Raw genomic sequence first — 17,372 nt, 5'->3', positions numbered from 1 at the left:
GTTGTAGAATTTATTGAGAATAGTGTGGAAAAACAAAAATCATCCAATGAGTGGCAGTTCTGTGGGTGAAAACATGTTGTTAAAGAGAGGTCATTTTTGGTGATAACACCACTTTTGGCAATAGTGTTAGTATTGGGGTTATTGCTAACTACATCAAGGAAATTGTTTTAACTGGATGGGTAAACTATTTACCTGCTATCATAAATAAAAGAAATTCTGCTGATGCTGGAAATCCAAGCAACACATACAAAATGCTGGATGATCTCTCCAGGTCACGCAGCATCCATGGAAATGAACAAACAGTTGACATTTCACGCTGAAATCCTTCAGGATTGGAAAAGAAAGGGGAAGATGCCAGGAAAAAAAAGTTGTGGGGGGGGGGGGAGGAGGAGGATAGCTAGAAAGTGATGGGAGAAGCCAGGAAGGGTAGGGAAGATAAATGGCTGGAATCTGGTAGAGGGAAGTAGACCATGGGAGAAAAGGACCTGGGGGGCAGTGATAGGCAGGTGAGAAGAGGTAAGAGGCCAGAGTGGGGAGGGGAAGGGAAACTTTTTTTTAACTGGAAGGAGAAATGGATATTCTTACTATCAGTTTGGAAGGTACCCAGACGAATATAAGGTGTTCCTCCTCCACCCTGAGGGTGCCCTCATCATGGCACGAGTGGAGACCATGGAATCGCATGTCAGAGGAGAATTACCAGACTGCTTCAAGCTAACAGAAGGCAACAGTAACTCAAATAACTGCACGTTATAATGGTGATGTGCAGAAAAACATCTCTGATGCACAACACATCAAACCTTTAAAGTGGGGTTACAGCAGCAGAAAACCATACTGGGTTCCGCTCCTGTACCTAATAAAATGGCCACTGAGTTTTTTAATTGAGTGTAACCCTCAGGTTGTGTCAGCTGCGTAAATCCAGGGAAGACAATCTCTGGCCCCACCAAACGTGTGAGATTGAGGTACAAAACCTCCTGTTTGTGTGGATGCTACGTGATGTGTAACCCTGTTACAAATCAGTACCATGAAATAACGGACAGTACACCATATGCAATTAAATGATTTAGCTTTATAATTCTTAATTTGACTAAAGGATTAGTAAAGTAAAACAAAAAGAAAAGGGCCCATTTTAATGAAAGTCTAATGTGCACGAGTTGGAGCTCACGGTTTCTCTTTCGCCAATCCTCCATTGATTTCCCCAGGCTTCATCAACTCCCGGCCCCACTCCAAGTCCACTCCTTTCTGGTGCCTACAACCCTTTCTTTCTCCATCTTCCACTGAACAAAAGACCCAGATCACCTCGGTCTCAGGCACCTAAGGAAAGGTACATCACATCCGGAGTTTCTCCGGTTAGCGGATGATTTCCCTCCACACCTCTGACGTAGTGGGGAACCGCGTACGAGGTGAGTTACGGTAGTAGTTTGCCATTGCCTTCTGCCAGGTGAGTTTCCAAAGAGATCACCAGCTCGTAACCCAGCACGGATGGAAAGCGTGCAGGGGAGCCGGCTGGATTCGAACTCGGGACCTTTCGTCCTGAAGTCCAGCACTGATAGCACTGTGCTACTACCTCACCAGTACCCAACAAGAAAAAAAAACACTCCCTTCATTGGACAGTGCACATTCCAAAGCCCCCGTTATCTCTAGCCATAACCCAAACACTGCTGCTACAGAAAAACTGTTACATTAGCAGTGAAACCTTTCCCAGGGTGTTACATGAGCTTCATATCAGCATGTGAACTAAGCACTTTTCCATTATTTTGAATACTGTACCCAAATGATAACCACAGTATGGCACAGCAGTTTGATTACAATGTTTTGAACAAGTGTTATTAATAGGATTTGCATTGCACAATAGGGCAATCTGATATTTATAACCCATGCAAGTTATCAAATCTAACACTGATTTCATTGGTAACTTCAGTTATTTGTATACTGACACTAGTTGTCTCCAAGCAGAACTAATTGACATTTACCCTCTTCTGCCATGTGCCCAAAATGGAAAGTGTATCATGTATTCAGATTTAGAGTTGCAGTTGTAGCCCTAATATGCAGCATTCCTCTTTAATATACTTGAAGCTTTCAATTAGTCTTGTGAGAAAGGAAAACAATTATGGGGGTGCAGAGCTTAACATGTGCATTGAGATTTAAATTCTTACCCAATTTTACAGGCAATTTTTTTTTTTGTATCTAAAATGCTCTTTGCTAGATGCGTTAGTGCAGAATCCTTTGAACAGAATTTTACCTTATTTTGCATCTCACCTGCAGTATGAATCACCTGAAAGAATATTTACCACCACTTTGGGTACCCTGTGATATTTTTCTTCCAAACACTGACAACCCTAGAGTATAGATGCTGCCTGGCCTTCTGCGTTTACCAGCAATTTTTATGTGTGTTGCCCGAGAGTATATTGTAGTTTCTTTATTCAGCATCTACTTTTGATCTGACCTTGTGTAGTTTGGGATCTTGCTTTGTAAGTGTATTTGGTCTCTTTAACCCAGTTGTCTGCAGGTGTAGAAGTCATTGCTGCTGTGTTTTTATTATAAAAATGAATTTCACCTGTTGCTGATGAATCTGTTCTTTTTGAAGTCAAGGTTCCCAGTAATTTCATGCACAGGACAAAAGGCATATCAGTAACTGAAATGTTAATCTGCTGGTTTGCGATGGTAGTGAGTATTCTAAAGGAAATTTCAGGCCACCTTTTGAGCATCAGAATATGCCAGTGTGGTAGTGAAATGTTAGCCTCGTTTGCCAGTTGCCTATAAATTGGGTGGGGAAGGGCTTGAACTGCATGGTCAGTGTTCCTCTGGTAAAACTGGCACCTTCTTTCACTATCCAATAATGCACTGCTAACAATGCGAAACTTTACAACTTTATACCTTTTCTCTCTCTCTCTGCTGATCATCTGGCTTCTGACGCAGCCCACTACCACATCACTCAAATGACGATTCTTCATGTGAGCCCAGTTGTAGTGTCAGTGGGTTACTCAACTTCTGAACCCAAGTTAGGTGTAGTCCTATTTATGGTGAAGACGATCTGCTCATTTCCAAGCAGAATATGTTATGGTGGAGATATGAACATAAAGGAATGTGAGATTCTTGAAGCAGTTACAATTAAAAGCTACAGCTACTGATGTACTGCATTTTACTATTGAAGTGGAGTCTTGAAGTTTATTATTGATTGCATTTCAGTGACATTGTAATTACATTGCATAAATTGGAAACATTGCATAAATTGGAAACATTTATGTAATTACATTGCATAAATTGGAAACATTCAATTGGTAGAATGATTAATGCTATTTTATTAGAATTTTTTTTTTTTACAATTTCTTTTAGATTGCCATTGCCCAGCAAATCTGCAGACTGGACTCACTTTGGAGGTATGTGTTGCATATATCGTCCAATTCTACTGAGTGAAGCTGACAAACCTAAAAATAGTGTAATATCTGGTATGAGCTGCATTTTAAGGGGAATGGTTCTCTTGAACTAATACATTGCAATGGTACATAAATGTATTCAACATTGTGCTTATTATATGCAACCACCAACTGCGACTCCAGCCTTGAACTCCAGGCCGGGTCTTTATGTGCTGCTATTGTGACTCCCGTCTCCCCTTCCCCCACCAATACACTGCAATCCCATCTCCTTCAGATCCCACTGTCAGCTCCTGGGTCCTCAGAGGCTCCATCTTCCTCTCACCCCAACCCTCTCCTCTCCATTGACACCCCCAGCCTCCACCCTCCCCCCTCTGATCCCAGCTCTCATCCGTGCCGGGTCTTTACCATCCCCTCCAACCTTCAACTGTCGGAGGCAGAGCGCTCTGTCCTCAGTAAGGGCCTCACCTTTGTCCCCCTTCACCCACACCTCAGCGAGTTCTGTGTTCGCCATGATGCGGAACTTTTCTTTCTCCGTCTCCGAGCCTACTTCTTCGGCAAGGACTCTTCCACCCCCACTGATGACCCCTTCTCCCGTCTTCAACCCTCCTCTTCTTCATGGACACCCTGCTCTGGTCTTCTGCCTGCTCTGGATCTCTTTATCGCTAACTGCTGACAGGACATCAACTGTCTCGACTTCACCGCACCTTGTCCCCATTCCAACCTCACTCCTTCGGAACACTCTGCTCTCCACTCCCTCCGCACTGATCCTAACCTTATTATTAAACCCGCCAATAAGTGGGGTGCTGTTGTAGTCTGGCGTACTGAGCTCTACCTTGCCGAGGCACAGCGACAACTCGCGGATACCTCCACTTATTTACCCCTCGATCGTGACCCCACTAAGGAGCACCTGGCCATTGTCTCCCACACCATCACCAACTTTATCTGCTCAGGGGATCTCCCATCCACTGCTACCAACCTTATAGTTCCCACACCTCGCATTTCCCGTTTCTACCTCTTACCCAAGATCCACAAACCTGCCTGTCCTGGCCGACCTATTGTCTCAGCTTGCTCCTTCCCCACCGAACTCGTTTCTGCATACCTCGACACGGTTTTATCCCCCCTTGTTCAATCCCTTCCTACCTATGTTCGTGACACTTCTCACGCTCTTAAACTTTTCGATGATTTTAAGTTCCCTGGCCCCCACCGCTTTATTTTCACCATGGATGTCCAGTCCCTATATACTTCCATCCCCCATCAGGAAGGTCTCAAAGCTCTACGCTTCTTTTTGGATTCCAGACCTAATCAGTTCCCCTCTACCATCACTCTGCTCCGTCTAGCGGAATTAGTCCTTACTCTTAATAATTTCTCCTTTGGCTTCTCCCACTTCCTCCAAACTAAAGGTGTAGCTATCAGCACCCGTATGGGTCCTAGCTATGCCTGCCTTTTTGTTGGGTTTGTGGAACAATCTATGTTCCGTGCCTATTCTGGTATCTGTCCCCCACTTTTCCTTTGCTACATCGACGACTGCATTGGCGCTGCTTCCTGCACGCATGCAGAGCTCATTGACTTTATTAACTTTGTCTTCAACTTTTGCCCTGCCCTCAAGTTTACCTGGTTCATTTCTGACACCTCCCTCCCCTTTCTAGATCTTTCTGTTTCTGTCTCTGTCTCTGGAGACAGCTTATCCACTGATGTCTACTATAAACCTACTGACTCTCACAGCTATCTGGACTATTCCTCTTCTCACCCTGTCTCTTGCAAAAACGCCATCCCCTTCTCGCAATTCCTCCGTCTCTGCCGCATCTGCTCTCAGGATGAGGCTTTTCATTCTAGGACTAGGGAGATGTCTTCCTTTTTTAAAGAAAGGGGATTCCCTTCCTCCACTATCAACTCTGCTCTTAAATGCATCTCCCCCATTTCACGTACATCTGCTCTCACTCCATCCTCCCGCCACCCCACTAGGAATAGGGTTCCCCGGTCCTCACCTACCACCCCACCAGCCTCCGGGTCCAACATATTATTCTCCGTAACTTCTGCCACCTCCAACGGGATCCTACCACTAAGCACATCTTTCCCTCCCCCCCCCCCCCCCCCGCATTCCGCAGGGATCGCTCCCTACGCGACTCCCTTGTCCATTCGTCCCCCCCCTTCCCTCCCCACTGATCTCCCTCCTGGCACTTATCCGTGTAAGCGGAACAAGTGCTACACATGCCCTTACACTTCCTCCCTTACCACCACTCAGGGCCCCAAACAGTCCTTCCAGGTGAGGCGACATTTCACCTGTGAGTCGGCTGGGGTAATATACTGCGTCCGGTGCTCCCGATGTGGCCTTTTATATATTGGCGAGACCTGACGCAGACTGGGAGACCGCTTTGCTGAACATCTACGCTCTGTCCGCCAGAGAAAGCAGGATCTCCCAGTGGCCACAAATTTTAATTCCACATCCCATTCCCGTTCTGACATGTCTTTCCACGGCCTCCTCTACTGTAAAGTTGAAGCCACACTCAGGTTGGAGGAACAACACCTTATATTCTGTCTGGGTAGCCTCCAACCTGATGGCCTGAACATCGACTTCTCTAACTTCTGCTAATGCCTCACCTCCCCTTCGTACCCCATCTGTTACTTATTTTTATGCACATTCTTTCTCTCACTCTCCTTTTTCTCCCTCTGTCCCTCTGAATATACCCCTTGCCCATCCTCTGGGTCCCCCCCCCCTTGTCTTTCTTCCTGGACCTCCTGTCCCATGATCCTCTTGTATCCCTTTTGCCAATCACCTGTCCAGCTCTTGGCTCCATCCCTCCCCCTCCTGTCTTCTCCTATCATTTTGGATCTCCCCCTCCCCCTCCCACTTTCAAATCCCTTACTCACTCTTCCTTCAGTTAGTCCTGACGAAGGGTCTCGGCCTGAAACGTCGACTGCACCTCTTCCTACAGATGCTGCCTGGCCTGCTGCGTTCACCAGCAACTTTTATGTGTGTTGCTTGAATTTCCAGCATCTGCAGAATTCCTGTTGTTTGTGCTTATTATTACCTGATGCCTTGTCTTGTATTACAACAAAGTAGCCTTGGACTTTTTACAGTCTTTATTTTCCTTTGAATTTGCACTTTCATAGATTTGCCAGCGATTTGATTTTTTTTTTTTGTTCCCTCCTAAATGAACTGGTAATTACTAATTTTGCTCTGAATGAGAGATTGTCCAATAGTCCATCTGTATTCTAACTTTCATCTAGTCCTGTAGAATACTTGCAGCTGTTTTGGCAATTATTTGCTTTTTAAATTTTGATCTGCTTTCCACAGCCCAGCAATCCCATGTATCTCCTACTTTCAGTTTTTATCAAACATCTTCTCTAGTCATCCTAGATTCCAACCATCTCAAATGAGCCACATACTTTCAAATCAACAATTTTGGTCACTTGTTATCTCTCTCTTTTGTTCCACCATTGGCAAATGGCCCTTTAGTGGATTCATCTGTTGTAAACCTCACTTTGAAATTTTTATTCAACTCTTCATAAAGCATATTTTACAAGGTTAATTCCTAGATACTATTGAGTGCAAGATGTTTTAGAAACCTGCTCATGAAGAATTAGTTGTTATTTAGAGTTGCATGAAACCAGGAAATATTGTTATTGCCACAGCTTGGCAAAAGCTTTTAGTCCTTTAAAGCTGGTATAGCTTTGATTGTTCTGCCAGGTTCTGCCCCCATGGATGAGCTACACACTCTTAGGAACCAACTTGTTCTACTGCACAACCAGCTGCTTTACGAGCGCTATAAACGAGAACAACATGCCGTCCGGAACAGGCGTTTGCTGCGCAAAATTCTCAAGGCAACTGCATTGGAGGAACAAAACTTAGCTATGGTGAGGCTTTAAAACTCTTACAGTTACTCTACTGGCTATTTTCTTCAGTAACATCTGTTCAGGTTGCAAAAAAATTCTCCTTCTATGCATGGAGTGTGCAAGAAGGTTCATTTATGACTTGGACTTCGCTGTGTATACTTTGGTTGCTTACTGAACCAGAAAGCTATTTTCTAACCTCTTATCTTACTGGGAATGAAAAGAGATCATCCATAAGTGCTGGAGGAGCTCAGCAAGTCAACCAGCATCTATGGAGATACTCCAACACTTTGTGTTACTCAAGATCTGTAGAATCCCATTTTTTAAGAAACCATTCAGCTTGTCAGGTTCATAGTGACTCATAGTGCAATTCCATTAGTCCCATTTTGCCTCTGGTTATGTCCCAGTACCCTTGCAACTTATTCTCTCACTTGCTCACCAACTCCTCTTTGATTCTATGGTACTGTTTACGGTACGGTTGCCAGTTAACATACTGGGTACGTCTTTTATGTAGTTGCGATGAGAAAGCACCCTGGGCCTGGCCCTTCAAGCTATGAGGCAGAAGCACAAGCTCCTCTACTATCTTGTGTTAAACTGGATGTAAGAAATCCCAGAGATCAGATGTAGCATAATGGATGTTTGCCCAATTCTATCTGCATTCCTCATAAATCAACATGTAATTTATATGGTGATTTACAGCATAGAAATCCTTTCAAATAACTATTGAGGTACAGCATGGAATAGGCCCTTCTGTTCCTTTCAGCTGTGCCGCTCAGCAATCCCCCGATTTAATCCTCACCTAATCATAGGACAGTTTGCAGTGACCAATTATCCAACCAACTGGTATGTCTTTAAACTGTGGGAGGAAACCAGAGCATCTGGAGGAGGCCCACATGGTACAAACTCCTTACAGGCAGCAGCAGGTGACAATGGTGACCTTCAAAACATAAAAGGTAATGGAATGCATTCAGTAAATACTGTCTGTACAATGTTCACATTGGTATTGGTTGTAGAGTTTTCTAGAAATACTATTTATGGTTTGTACTCTTGGTAGTTCAGAAATTGCTACTAATGTAATACTCCTTCACCAGACCCTACAAAAATCTAAAGCTGAAAGTATTTAATTTCGATTAATGCTCTTTTCCCCCTCCCCTTTGGAAAAGAGGGTTGGTGCCATTATGAAACTGTACAGTCAAAAAAACATTTAACAAGGCATGGGCAAGACAAATGCAACTTATAGTTTAGGTGTCCGTTAAATCAGCAGTGAGGTGGAGAGGTTTGAGCAGCATGCATTAATCGACTTTGTTTATTGTCTGTGGATAGTATGATGTTTATTTCCTCACTATCGCAATGAGTCTCATTCCTTTTTCTGTCAACTCTGATGTGCAGAAGGACCAGCTGAAACTCCAAGAATTGGATATCGGATCTCTCAAGCACAGTTTAGTTGTTGAGCAGGATAAGTATCAGCAGCTGAAAAAAGAGAAAGATTCTATCACCGGACATCTCAACAGCCAGATTGCAGAGCTCCAAAAGGGTCATGATGATTATCGTGCCAGCTGCCAGGAGCTACAGGTAAAGACTGAGTATTAGAAAATGTTGCTGTTGGGCTAATTTGGGGTGTTGGAATGAAATGGGAGATTAGGTGTTGGATTCAGTATATTCAATTGGTTCATAAATACTCATTGAGTTACTTTGCATTAGCATGCACACGTGTAATTAATCTTGGAGTTGGTTTAATATTATCACATGGACCAAGATGGCGGAAGGTTTTTGTTTGCACACAATTTGGACAGGTCATTCTGTGTACAGGCGTCCCCTGCTTTCCAAACGTTCTCTTTATGACGTTTCGCTTTTATGAAAGACCTACATTAGTACCTGTTTTCATTAACCGAAAGACGATTTTCGCTTTTACGAAAAAAGACGCTCGCTTTAAACTTGTGTTTACCCCGAGAAAGACCACCATGACCATGAAGCCTTGCGCAGGAAGGAGTGTGCACATGCGTGTACGTGCCGATTTTTTTCTTTTTTTTTTCGACAAATCAATTTTGGCTCAAACTTCCTGATTCTGTTAAGTGAAACTACACTGTATATTATTTCTACTTTATATAGGCTGTATATTTATCATATTATTCCTGCTTTTACTATATGTTAGTGTTAGTTTAGGTTTTATGTGCTATTTGGTATGATTTGGTAGGTTATTTTTTGGGTCTGGGAAAGCTCAAATTTTTCCCATATAAATTAATGGTAATTGCTTCTTTGCTTTACATCATTTCGGCACGAACGGTTTCACAGGAACGCTCTACCTTCGGATAGCGGGGGAAATCTGTAATAAGGAACAAAATGCATCCTAGTAAATAACTGAGTACTTACCAACCAATAACATCCACTGAATTCAATAGTTATGAGAGAATTTGCATCTCTCCAATTCCCATTTATTAATAAGATATCAACCTTAACAGTTTTGGATATCCTTTTCCTTAAAGGTGGCAGTGATCTTCTTGAATTGCTATTGCAGGATATATGATGGTGTTCCTATAGTACTGGTGGGTAAGGAGTTTTAGGATTTTGATGCAGTGAGATTCAAGGAATGGGTTGTGTATTTTCAAGCTGTTAGTATTTAAAGTCTGCTTGCTTCCGTTGTGTCTATGTATCCTGAGTATGAGCATCTTGTCATTTCTACTTGTAGAATAAGCTACAAGATTGTCAGAAGACAATAGGAGAACTGAAGTTGGAGCTACAGAAGGCCAATAACAAAGCATGTAATACAGAATATCTGCTGAACCAGATGACTGAAAAGGTAACACATGTGACAATCTACCTCGTAGAAATAAAATCCTAAACTACCTTGGGTAAGGTAACAGTTGGCATTGCTTTCTTAATGTTATGAGTTTCCTCCTCTTCATTCTGGCCTTTTGATAATTGCATTCCCAATATTTGCTTGCATCAGTGAAAAGACAAGATTCTCATTGGCAAGGTATGAAGTTTCCCAGCGAGTGCTGATTGGTTACCTAATGTAGAAGGCAGATTAAATTCTTGGTCTCTGAGACTCATCCAAAACAGAAAAGGTTAGAGTAAAACTATTTGCTACCCATCCTGGTGCAAGTACCAATGCAGTGTTAGTCATACTTGCCTCACTGCTCTTTGAAATTGATGACACTTATTCCAATTAGTGCTGCATCCTTTGACTAAAAGCTTCATTTGGATAATTTTGCAGATGAGGAAAGAAGACTGACTTTGATCCTGCTTTTAGTTGTTACCTGGTGGGAATGCTGTCATCTGACTTGAAGGCTTTGCTTCAGGCTTAATGAAATTTGTAACACAGTGTAGCATTCCAGAGCCGTGCTGTGGCAGGGCCACACGGATCTGGTTTAGAGGCATCAGGAGTACCAAACTGACTTCTAAACACTATGGGACACAAATCCAAATACTCATTGACCTGACATGGATACTTTAAACACTTGCTATCCGCCCTCAAAGCCATTTCATAGCATTGTACACCATAGAAACAGCCCTCCCAGCTTACCTCCATGATGCTAATCCACACTAACCCATTTGTTGTTTCCAATACCGGGGGAGTTTAGGACCAGAGGGTACAGCCTCAGAATAGAAGGATGCCATTTAAAACAGATGAGCAATTTCTTTAGCCAAAAGGTGGTGAATGTGTGGAATCATTGCCATAGGCAGCTGTGGAGGCCAAGTTGATGGGTATATTTAAAACAGAGGTTGATAGGTTCTTGTTTAGTAAAGGTGTCAAAAGTTATGGAGAGAAGGCAGGAAAATGGAGTTGAAGGGAAAAATTAGCTGTGATCAAATGGCAGCCAGGCATGATGGGCTGAATTACCTTGTTCTACTCCTATTTCTTAAGGTCTTGCTCTCCCATCATCCTCTTAAGTTTCTTCCCTACCCCTCCCCTCTATACCTTTGTTCGCAATGAAATGCTGATCATATCTGTTATTCCCAGTTCACCAGTACCCAGTCTGTGCAGCAACAAATGGAATGGTTGAATAAACAGCTTCTGCTTCTGAGCGAAGTGAATGAACTGCACATGGAGAAGTTGCTACACTCTCAGATGGGCCCCGCTAAGGTAAGGTTATTGGCAGAGCTTCGGAACTTGATAGTATATGTTGGAGCTCCACAAACATTTGTGTTCAACAATTCTTTGAAACCAAAGCTGCTGGAGAAATGGGTCAAATCTTGCAGTAGTGCATGGGAATCTTTACATTTGAAGATCATTGAACTTGAGAATTAGCCTCCCTAAATCTTGTACAAGGGGAAATTTAGCTGTGCAAAGTATGGTGTGGGTATTCGTACCCTTAATTTAAATTCTTACTCTTGACCAATACCCCTGCCCCCCCCAATGGCTTCCCATGTCTATCCCTCAGCCTTCTGAATTCTGCCAGACTTCATTTTAATCAACCCATTCATTCGTGGTTTGCTTTATGTTTACCTTCATACAGCTGTGTTTGGGCTGCATAGGTTCCAAGTTAGGCATTGCATTAAAAATAAATGTAGAATTATTATTTTTTAAATACTGCTCGGGGAGAAGGGTCTGCACTGCGCAGGCGCGTGACGTAGCACGCCAAGGTTTAAAAAGAGAAAATTTCAACGGTTCTTGATTCAGTCAAAGCAAGCAGCTGAGAAGAAGCGTGGAAGAAATCGGGTAGAAAAAGTCTTTTTTTTTTAAACACTGCTCGGGGAGAAGGGTCTGCACTGCGCAGGCGCATGACGTAGCGCGCCAAGGTTTAAAAACAGACCGCCATATACAGCGACCATCGTTGTAGTGGCCATCGTCGGAGTGGACTGAGTCAGAGTGGGACGGCTTTGGCTCAACAGGCTTTGGCGAGAACAGGCAGAGGCCAGGGTAGGTTCCGGTAAGTTTTTTGTTCAGATTGTTCAGAGTAGAGAGAATGCCAGGCAAGATGTTGGAATGCTCCTCTTGCAGGATGTGGGAAGTCAGGGAGCCCTCCGGTGTCCCTGACAACGACACCTGCAAGAAGTGCATCCAGCTGCAGCTCCTAACAAACCGTGTTAGGGAACTGGAGCAGGAGCTGGATGACCTGCGGATCATTTGGGAGAATGAGGAGATTATAGATCGTAGCTACAGGGAGGTAGTTACGCCAAAGGAGCAGAGGGCAGGAAATTGGGTCACTGTCAGGCGAGGGAAGAGGAAAGGGCAGGCAGAGCAGGGTTCCCCTGTGGCCATTCCCCTCAACAAGTATACCGCATTGGATACTGTTGGGGTGGGATGACTTACCTGGGAAAAGCTGCAGTAGCCGGATCTCTGGCACTGAGTCTGGCTCTGCAGTGCAGAAGGGAGGGTGGAAAAAGAGGAGAGCGGTAGTGATAGGGGACTCGATAGTTAGAGGTGCAGATAGGAGGTTCTGTGGTCGTGACAGAGAATCCAGGATGGTTTGTTGCCTCCCAGGTGCCAGGGTCAAGGATGTCTCTGATAGCTTGCATGACATTCTGAAGTGGGAGGGTGATCAGCTAAATGTCGTGGTGCACATCGGTACCAATGACGTAGCAAGGAAGGGTGAGGAGGTCCTGGATAGTGAGTATAGAGAGCTTGGTAGGAAGTTGAAAAGCAGGACCTCAAGGGTGGTAATCTCAGGATTGCTACCTGTGCTAGGTGCCAGTGAGGGTAGGAATAGGATGCTCTGGAGGATGAACAGGTGGCTGAGGAACTGGTGTAGGGGGCAGGGTTTCAGATTTCAGGATCATTGGGACCTCTTCTGGGGCAGGTGGGACCTGGACAAGAGAGACGGGTTACACTTGAACTACAGGGGGACCAATATCCTTTCAGAGAGGTTTGTTAGTGCTATTGGGGAGGCTTTAAACTAGATTTGCAGGGGGATGGGAACCAGAGTGCCAGAGCTGACAGTGTGGCTGGGGTGAAAATAAATGATGTTGGAAGTTCAAGCAAATCTGCTGATAGAAAGGTTGTGAGTGATGGTAAAAATCTTCTGAGGTGTATATATTTCAATGCTAGGAGTATTGCAGGGAAGGCGGATGAGTTGAGGGCGTGGATTGACACGTGGAATTATGACGTTATAGCAATTAGTGAAACTTGGCTACAGGAGGGGCAAGACTGGCAGCTTAATATTCCAGGGTTCCGATGTTTCAGATGTGATCGAGGCAGAGGAATGAAAGGTGGGGGAGTAGCATTGCTTGTTAGGGAAAATATTACAGCAATGCTCAGGCAGGACAGATTAGAGGGCTTGTCTACTGAGTCCTTATGGGTGGAGCTGAGAAATAGGAAAGGTATGGCCACATTAGTGGGGTTGTATTACAGACCACCCAATAGTCAACAAGACTTGGAAGAGCAAATCTGCAGAGAGATAGCAGGCAACTGCAGGAAACATAAAGTTGTGGTAGGGGATTTTAATTTTCCATACATTGATTGGGACTCTCATACTGTTAGGGGTATAGATGGTTTAGAGTTTGTAAAATGTGTTCAGGAAAGTTTTCTAAATCAATATATAGAGGGACCAACTAGAGGGGATGCAATATTGGATCTCCTGTTAGGAAACGAGTTAGGACAAGTGACGGAAGTCTGTGTAGGGGAGCACTTTGGTTCCAGTGATCATAACACCATTAGTTTCAATTTGATCATGGACAAGGATAGATCTGGTCCGAGGGTTGAGGTTCTGAACTGGAAGAAGGCCAAATTTGAAGAAATGAGAAAGGATCTAAAAAGCGTGGATTGGGACGGGTTGTTCTCTGGCAAAGATGTGATTGGTAGGTGGGAAGCCTTCAAAGGGGAAATTTTGAGAGTGCAGAGTTTGTATGTTCCTGTCAGGATTAAAGGCAAATTGAATAGGAGTAAGGAACCTTGTTTCTCAAGGGATATTGCAACTCTGATAAAGAAGAAGAGGGAGTTGTATGAAATGTATAGGAAACGGAGTAAATCAGGTGCTTGAAGAGTATAAGAAGTGCAAGAAAATACTTAAGAAAGTAATCAGGAGGGCTAAAAGAAGACATGAGGTTGCCTTGGCAGTCAAAGTGAAGGATAATCCAAAGAGCCTTTACAGGTATGTTAAGAGCAAAAGGATTGTAAGGGATAAAATTGGTCCTCTTGAAGATCAGAGTGGTCAGCTATGTGCGGAACCAAAGGAAATGGGGGAGATCTTAAATAGGTTTTTTGCGTCTGTATTTACTAAGGAAACTGGCATGAAGTCTATGGAATTGAGGGAATGAAGTAGTGAGATCATGGAAACTGTACAGATTGAAAAGGAGGAGGTGCTTGCTGTCTTGAGGAAAATTAAAGTGGATAAATCCCCGGGACCTGACGGAGTGTTCCCTCGGACCTTGAAGGAGACTAGTGTAATGTCACTGTCTACGGGTGAGGTGCCGGAGGATTGGAGAGTGGCTCATGTTGTTCCGTTGTTTAAAAAAGGATCGGAAAGTAATCCGGGAAATTATAGGCCGGTGAGTTTAACATCGGTAGTAGGTAAGTTATTGGAGGGAGTACTAAGAGACAGAATCTACAAGCATTTGGATAGACAGGGACTTGTTAGGGAGAGTCAACATGGCTTTGTGCGTGGTAGGTCATGTTTGACCAATCTATTGGAGTTTTTCGAGGAGGTTACCAGGAAAGTGGATGAAGAAAAGGCAGTGGATATTGTCTACATGGATTTCAGTAAGGCCTTTGACAAGGTCCCGCATAGTTAGGAAAATTCAGTTGCTAGGTATACATGGAGAGGTGGTAAATTGGATTAGACATTGGCTCAATGGTAGAAGCCAAAGAGTGGTGGTAGAGAATTGCTTCTCTGAGTGGAGGCCTGTGACTAGTGGTGTGCCACAGGGATCAGTGCTGGGCCCATTGTTATTTGTCATCTATATCAATGATCTGGATGATAATGTGGTAAATTGGATCAGCAAATTTGCTGATGATACAAAGATTGGAGGTGTAGTAGACAGTGAGGAAGATTTTCAGAGCCTGCAGAGGGACTTGGACCAGCTGGAAAAATGGGCTGAAAAATGGCAGATGGAGTTTAATACAAACAAGTGTGAAGGACAAACCAAGGTAGAACATACAGGGTTAATGGTAAGGCACTGAGGAGTGCAGTGGAACAGAGGGATCTGGGAATACAGATACAAAATTCCCTAAAAGTGGCGTCACAGGTAGATTAGGGTCGTAAAGAGAGCTTTTGGTACATTGGCCTTTATTAATCAAAGTATTGAGTATAAGAGCTGGAATGTTACGATGAGGTTGTATAAGGCATTGGTGAGGCCGAATCTGGAGTATTGTGTTCAGTTTTGGTCACCAAATTACAGGAAGGATATAAATAAGGTTGAAAGAGTGCAGAGAAGGTTTACAAGGATGTTGCCAGGACTTGAGAAACTCAGTTACAGAGAAAGGTTGAATAGGTTAGGACTTTATTCCCTGGAGCGTAGAAGAATGAGGGGAGATTTGATAGAGGTATATAAAATTATGATGGGTATAGATAGAGTGAATGCAAGCAGGCTTTTTCCACTGAGGCAAGGGGAGAAAAAAACCAGAGGACATGGGTTAAGGGTGAGGGGGGAAAAGTTTAAAGGGAACATTAGGGGAGGCTTCTTCACACAGAGAGTGGTGGGAGTATGGAATGAGCTGCCAGACGAGGTGATAAATGTGGGTTCTTTTTTAACATTTAAGAATAAATTGGACAGATACGTGGATGGGAGGTGTATGGAGGGATATGGTCCATGTGCAGGTCCGTGGGACTAGGCAGTAAATGGTGCGGCACAGCCAAGAAGGGCCAAAAGGCCTGTTTCTGTGCTGTAGTTTCTATGGTTTCTATAAATGAGGGTTTGATGGATAAGATAGACTCAGTGGTTATGTCTGTGCTGTACATTTCTATGATACTGATTTTAAAAGCTTTCCCGCTCCTTTGCCCGTACTTTTGCTCATCTGTCAATTTCTTGGTGACTTTGTCAGATTAAGCTTTTATGAAGTGCCATGGGGCATTTTACTTGGTTACCTTCAATTATATACTGTCTGAACATTAAGACTAGTGCCAATTTTAAAAGATATTCCAGATATTGGAAGGCGAAAATAAAAAAAAAATGCTGCAAGTGCTCCAATTCAGGCGTATTCTGTGGAAAGAGGAAAGATCGTTCATCAGAATTGCCTAAATATAAAACTTTTTCTAGTAAAAGTCAAATGTAAATCAAGAACTATTTCTCACTGCAAAGAAAGATAGCTTTATTTGTTACACGTACCTCGACACACTGAAATGTGTCACTTGCATCAATGATCACTGCCGTCTAAATATGTGCTGGGGGCAGCCTGCAAGTGTTGCCATGCTTCCAGTGCCAACAGAGCATGCCCACAACTTGCTAGCTCTAAAATGTACATCTTTAGAATGTGGGAGGAAATGGGAACACCCAGAGGAAACCCACAGGAGTACAAAATCCTTACAGACAGCGGTGGGAATTGGAACCCATTCACTGATCGCTGCTGCTGTAAAACATTCCGCTAACTGCCATGTTACCATGCCAACCGTACTATGCTGCTTGACCTATTGAGTGACTTCAGTATTTTCTGATTTAATTAATTTCTATTTTGGTCATTGCATTATTTTTAATGTGTTCAAACAAGTGGTCTTTCTGCATTGACTATCCCCATCATCACTGTTTTGATTTTCTTATGGAATCTGTACATGGAACTCTAGTTGCAGCTTACTGATAACTATGCTGCTTTTCTTCTGATTGGCATGAGGGTGCAATCACATTTTGATAAGTTTATATCAGTACACTTTATTACAAAAATACACCTTTTATGGAATTGCAATTCTCAGTCTAAATTTTAAAATCCATAGCAGGTGGTTATCACTGTCATCTAGAGAACAATTAGCTGATGTTCACTGAGATCCTTTTTCATTCCTCTCCCCACCGCCCCCCCCCCCCACCTCTTCCGACCTCGCCTTTGTCATTTTGTTCAGGCAGCAGAGGCAGAGATGGTTCAGGCAACTTTAATTCGAGAGAAGGAGAAAATGAGAAACCGCATCCAGCAGCACATACAGCGGATGGAGGCATCGCAGCGGCGTATAATGGAACTTGAGAGCCAACTCAATAAGAAAGAGCATCTCCTAGTCGAACAAAAAAAATACCTGGAGAACGTGAAAAATATGGCTAGGTATGGTGGGAGTCGTATGTAAGAGCAGAATTAGGCTATTTGGCCCG

General features: G+C 43.5%; 1 protein-coding gene across 5 annotated transcripts in view; it reads left to right on the top strand.

The window, feature by feature from the left end:
- The window catches only part of tsc1b (TSC complex subunit 1b), a 59,255-nt gene that overhangs the window by 37,318 nt on the left and 4,565 nt on the right, over window positions 1-17,372 (top strand). For 3 of the 5 annotated variants that reach the window (XM_072240385.1, XM_072240386.1, XM_072240388.1), the window contains 6 exons: window positions 3,334-3,377; window positions 7,045-7,229; window positions 8,595-8,777; window positions 9,892-10,002; window positions 11,167-11,289; window positions 17,132-17,325. In XM_072240385.1, coding sequence (XP_072096486.1) covers window positions 3,334-3,377; window positions 7,045-7,229; window positions 8,595-8,777; window positions 9,892-10,002; window positions 11,167-11,289; window positions 17,132-17,325 — 840 coding nt within the window. The remainder of the gene's footprint in view (window positions 1-3,333; window positions 3,378-7,044; window positions 7,230-8,594; window positions 8,778-9,891; window positions 10,003-11,166; window positions 11,290-17,131; window positions 17,326-17,372) is intronic. The other 2 variants (XM_072240389.1, XM_072240387.1) reach the window with 1 other exon arrangement.

The sequence above is a fragment of the Mobula birostris genome, chromosome 22 (genome assembly GCF_030028105.1).
Source record: "Mobula birostris isolate sMobBir1 chromosome 22, sMobBir1.hap1, whole genome shotgun sequence".
Taxonomy (NCBI): Eukaryota; Metazoa; Chordata; class Chondrichthyes; order Myliobatiformes; family Myliobatidae; genus Mobula; species Mobula birostris.
This window is presented reverse-complemented; position numbering and strand designations above follow the sequence as displayed.